The sequence below is a fragment of the Nannobrachium achirus genome (genome assembly GCF_963921795.1).
Source record: "Nannobrachium achirus genome assembly, chromosome: 14".
Lineage (NCBI taxonomy): Eukaryota > Metazoa > Chordata > Actinopteri > Myctophiformes > Myctophidae > Nannobrachium > Nannobrachium achirus.
Window position 1 is genome coordinate 65,112,905 of NC_137821.1, and position 5,231 is coordinate 65,118,135.

General features: G+C 48.4%; 1 protein-coding gene across 1 annotated transcript; it reads right to left on the reverse strand.

Moving 5' to 3' along the window:
- Positions 1 to 1,636: 1,636 nt before the first annotated feature.
- LOC308298635 (glutamyl-tRNA(Gln) amidotransferase subunit A, mitochondrial-like) lies at positions 1,637 to 3,217 on the reverse strand (the record flags this gene model as incomplete). Its single annotated transcript, XM_080742278.1, has 1 exon — positions 1,637 to 3,217. The coding sequence occupies one exon, from the start codon at positions 3,215 to 3,217 to the stop codon at positions 1,637 to 1,639; it is 1,581 nt and encodes a 526-aa protein (XP_080598404.1).
- Positions 3,218 to 5,231: the final 2,014 nt, after the last annotated feature.

Genomic DNA, 5,231 nt, shown 5'->3' on the forward strand with positions numbered 1-5,231 from the left:
ACTGTAATGATGTATGGGACTAACAACAACAAGCAGATTTCTCCTGGACTTGTTCTCCATGTTACAACAACTATGCGCTCCGCACTGCACAGCTTAGCGACTAGCAATACTGGCTTCGTTTTGTTTTTCTGTCTCTGTGAGGACTCTCAACTGCTTTGCTCTGCTGCGAGTGTGAATGTCGGCTCTTGTTACAGAGTAGGTGGGGGTGAGGGCTACGGTGATGGGACATTAGTGCGTGTTTACTTGCGGAGCGGGGTTTAGTGGAGGATGGCTGTTTCTCAATGTGGATTCTTGTCTAGACTTGAGTCCTCCTGAACTTGTGATACGTCATAAGTTGCTGCCCAAGTACGCTTCCAATCTCAAGTCTGCATTTGACCAAGTAGAAACCAAATTCCCGGATGTGAACTTGATCCTCCCACTTTACCGAGGATGCATTGGAGCTGACTCGTGGAGACTTTCCACAGCAAATTACCCAGCATGCCTTTCACCCCATCGTCACCGAGTACGCTGCAGGAAGTACTGTTCCAAACCCAGAATCAGCGACGTGCGTCCTCCCGTCCCTGGAAGTTCTTACTCCCAAGGCGAACTTGCAAGTCTGAACTACCAAGGACCCAAGGACCCAGTTACCAAGCCTGCGATTGAGAAACAGCCATAGTCTTGTGCACGATGCACAGTGGCTGTCCAGCTGTAAGAAATTAATTAATTTGCAAACACAAAAAGACCGCGGTTCATGAAGGCGTATTGAACCGGGTACCGTGCAGGGTGTACCGTACGGTTCGGTTTTATACCGTGAACCGTTGCACCCCTAATATATAAGGGCGGCCGTCTATGCCCGTAGCCAATCAGATGGGCATAAACGTGCATATGCATATGTTCACATGACATTTCAGCCAACGAGACAATAAAAGGGCCAATCTCCATGATTGGCCAAGTTTCATTTGACATCATAATATCTTACTATTAAACGGGGGGAGCGGGTGCAAACCTCTAGTTATACCAATTCCAATTTTACCCCCACACCCATAGTCCCTGTCACTCAGTTGGTCATGTGGAGTCACGTGATGACAACCCCGTCGTCTCTTCGGACACACCTCTGACGGCGTGGAGTTTCACCAAGAGGGTGCAACACAGCTCAATGCTTTTGCCTTATACTGGGGACGTCCGCTTCCTTCTGGTCTGGAGATGGGATTTATGGCTCTTTGAAGTGAGGATGTGGGATCTGTTCCTTTCAAAGAGCCGTTCAAAAGACTGGCTCATTTACTTTGTAGATTTTGATTATAATTACAAATCACTTCAAGTTGAAGTCTTCAACCCTGTATTCATTTCCGCGATCTATACATTTCTGGCATTTGAAAATAGCCGATGTACATCTGCTATTTTCAAATAATTTTCTACATTTTATTCATTGGAAAACATGTGAAATGGAACATTCTGCATGAGTATTTTCTACTGTTGGTGCTTTTTGATACCAGTACTTTTGTACTTTTACTCAAGTACATTTTAATACCGAACTTCTACTTGTGGCAGAGTATTTCTCCAATTCAGTATTGATTTGATACTATTACTTAGGTAAAGAATTTACTCCCCCTCATCAAAAAAGGAACGGATCCCTATACTGTGAACCTGATCCCATCGTTCATTTCAAAGAGCCAGTCAAAAGATTAGTTTGGTTCGCGAAAGTCCCACCTCTGGTCGCCTCTGTGTCACAGGAGTCTTCGTGAAAGCTGACAGAGGGAAACGCAACTCTCTGCTCCATCCACCTGGCTACAGATAACAACCTCATGTCCCGCAGGGCGGGGCCTATGAGCTGCAAGCCAATCGGAAGGCCCCGACTCGATAAGGCGGTCGGTACGGAAACAGCAGGGAGGCCAGCCATGTTGACCGGCTGCGTGAAGACGTCCTCCTGTGCGCTACGCATGCGGTTGTCCTCCCGAGCGAAGTCGGCGTAGCGCACCGCGTCGGACAGAGTGGTTGGCGTCAGCAGCGCGTCGACGCCCGATCTGAACACGCGCCGGAAGTCGTCTGCGATCAGCCGGCGGACCTTCTGCGCCTTCGCGAAGTAGCGCTCGTAGTTTTGTTTCAGCAGGAAGTAGTTCCCTGAGAGTATTCTCCCTCTCACCGCATCGTTGAAGCCCTCGTGGCGGGTGGCGGCGTACATGGCCTCCGTGGAGCGGTCCGCCTCGCTTCGGTGACCGTACTCCAGGCCATCAAATCGAGCCATGTTGGACGCCACCTCAGCGTGGCACAGCACATGGTAGCACACGATGGAGTGCTGGGTGTGGGGGAGGGAGACCTGCTCCACCCTTGCCCCCGCACTCTCAAACATGTCCGCAACCCGACTCCACTGTTCCAGTGTCTCCTGGGATAGTCCTGGGGCATGATATTCCTTAGGAATGCCTAGGCAGATGCTCTTCACATCAAAGTCTTCTGGCAGCTCTGTAGACAATGACGGGATGTGAACTGTTGTAGAGTCTCTGACATCAAGGCCTTGGAGGATGCTTAGTACGGTGGCCGCATCGCTGACACTCCGGGTCATGATGCCGGGGACATCCATAGAGTTGGCCAGGGGGATGAGGCCGTGCCTGGACACCAGGCCGTAGGTGGGCTTCAGGGCCACGACTCCGCACAGTGCTCCGGGGTTCCGGGTAGAACCGCCAGTGTCTGATCCCAAAGCCAGGTAACAGGTGAGCGACGCCACAGCTGCGGCACTTCCTCCAGAGCTTCCTCCCGCGATGACCCAATCAGAGTCGCGCTCCGCCCCTGTGCGTTTTCTGTACGTAGCAGCGTAGCTCCAGGGGTTCCTCACTGGACCAAAAGCTCCATCCGTACTGCCCGCGCCCATGGCAAACTCATCCATGTTGGTCTTCCCCATGAGAATGGCCCCCTGGTCAAGGAGCTTCTGGACCACTGTAGCGTTGTATGGTGGAGTGTAGTCTTTCAGCATTCGGGAGGCACAAGTGGTCCTGACACCCTCTGTGCAGAAGTTGTCCTTGACAGCGAAGGGGACTCCATCCAGAGGACCTTTGGGAGTACCTCGGAGCAATCTGCTTTCTGCCTCTTCAGCCTGTTTCAGTGCCAGCTCCTCGGTCATTGTGATGTAGGCGTTCAGAGGTTGGGTTTTCCTGATGCGGTCCAAACATTTCCTGCACAGCTCCGTGGGGGAGATCCTTCCCTCCCTCAGTGCCATAGACACCTCCCGTATCGTCAGGCCAAGCATGATCTCCCAATGGCGTATATGGAGACGGCAACGACATCTAGCTATTGACATCAGTCTGGCGGTCTCTGATGTCACATGTACACAGCCGGGCGCTATATAAAGGGTGGCCATGACCACCTCCACTCGTCTTCCAGACACCACTCTTATAGTCTATAGTCTTTCGCTTTCCTTAGACAGCTCTCACAGAGAGACCCCATAGCCTTCCGTACAGGGATCCTCAGATCCATTATCTCTTAACATTAGGGTTGACTCGGTTAGGTTCTTACCGGACACCATCACGGCGGGTCCTAATCTAGGACAACCAGTCCCTTTGAGTAGTATTTTATAAAAATAGAATAGAATACATGCATTCATGCATTTTCAACATACTAGACATCAAGGAGAGGGAGAATACAACAGAACTACATTTCCAGTCCTATATTGCGCTGATCAGAGCAATTATCACCTAGTTTCGAACTGTTAAGCACTGTGTAGTGGCTATTACGGTATGGGTGTAATTCATGTTTTTTGGTGTGACTACTGTCATGGCCGACCCCTGGACAATGCTTGTTCCAGATTTGATGCAGATTGGAGCTCCTTGCAAGTTACATTTGTGACGTCCACCGTCCACCGATTAGGCAATTTTAACCCATTTAGGCCTAGAATTATTGAATGCTTTAACCAGTGAAAAAATAGCAGATATACAAGCTCAAAGCACTGCGAGTTTGTAGATCTGCTATTTTTGAAAAAAAGTTGTGAAAATGTGTATTTTCAAAGCAAACGTTTGTAACAAAAATGTTGCTTCTGGGTGGTCCCTGGAACTAAATATTTTGAGATGGGGGTCCATGGCCAAATAAATATCATTTTGGGGGTCCTTGACATGAAAAGGTTTGAGAACCTCTGACATAGTAGTCTCTCAAGAACAGAGTAACTGAGCTCCAGTTAAGTGAAAAATACCTTTTCTTTGACGATGGCTAGCCAGATTGCTGACATAGAAACATAGGGTTTTTCAAAAAATCTTAGAAGGATTCAAAAGACACTTATAGAATCGGGTCAAAATTCTAATTTTCACGATAAAAATAAATAAAAAATAGCAGATCTACAAGCTCACAGCGCGGCACTCGGTGCCGCGCTGTGAGCTTGTATATCTGCTATTTTTTCAATAGTTAAAGGAGTAGTTCACCCCCAAAATGATCAATAGAAAAAAAGTCATTGTGGGGGTGAACTACTCCTTTAATGCATAAAATAATGATACACAATATGTGTACCCCTTCTAAATGGGTTAATACACAGTAGGTTAGTAAGACGCCCTAAGGGCAGGAAGTGACTTGGTGCACATGGGCGAGTGCACATGGGTGCGTGCATGCATCCACCTGGGTGACAGCAGACTGCTGGGCAAGTGCTGGGGCTTTGGCATGGGATCAACTTTGTGTTGTCCCATTTAGACCTGATGCTGCCAGGAAGTTGTTTTACTTTTCACCGGATGCGACCTCTGTGTCTCATTAGTATTTGCTATACATATAGCAACATTATAAACCCATTTAGGCCTAACCTATAGTTAGGCCTAAATCAGAATTTAGCCTACAAAAACAAATATGTTGCAACATACTGTACATGTACTTTAAGCCCCTCCCATACACTAAAATGTGTACCGGCCTGAAAGGGTTAATGTTACATTTTTTGAATGTGAAGGTCTTCAGAAACCTTAGGTTAGGTTTTAGAAGACATTTTTTAGAATCGGTCTCAGGTCTAAATGGGTGAACTTGGACAAAATGTGCCCAAAATGTCTGACTTCATAGACGACATAAGACTGACACAATATGTCCACATGAGCATTCCCAGATGTGGGTTTAATATTCCATGTATGGGCATAAAAGGGACAAGGACGGAATTCATTTGCAATTGTGACTCGCGTTGGCCAGGCTGTTGGCGTTCGTCGGCGCTCCCCTCCGGTCCATCGGTGCGTGCAGGCAGCCGGCTGGGTGGCAGGCGACGTGGAGCTGGCGTGTGCTTGGTTGACGGCAGACTGCTGGGC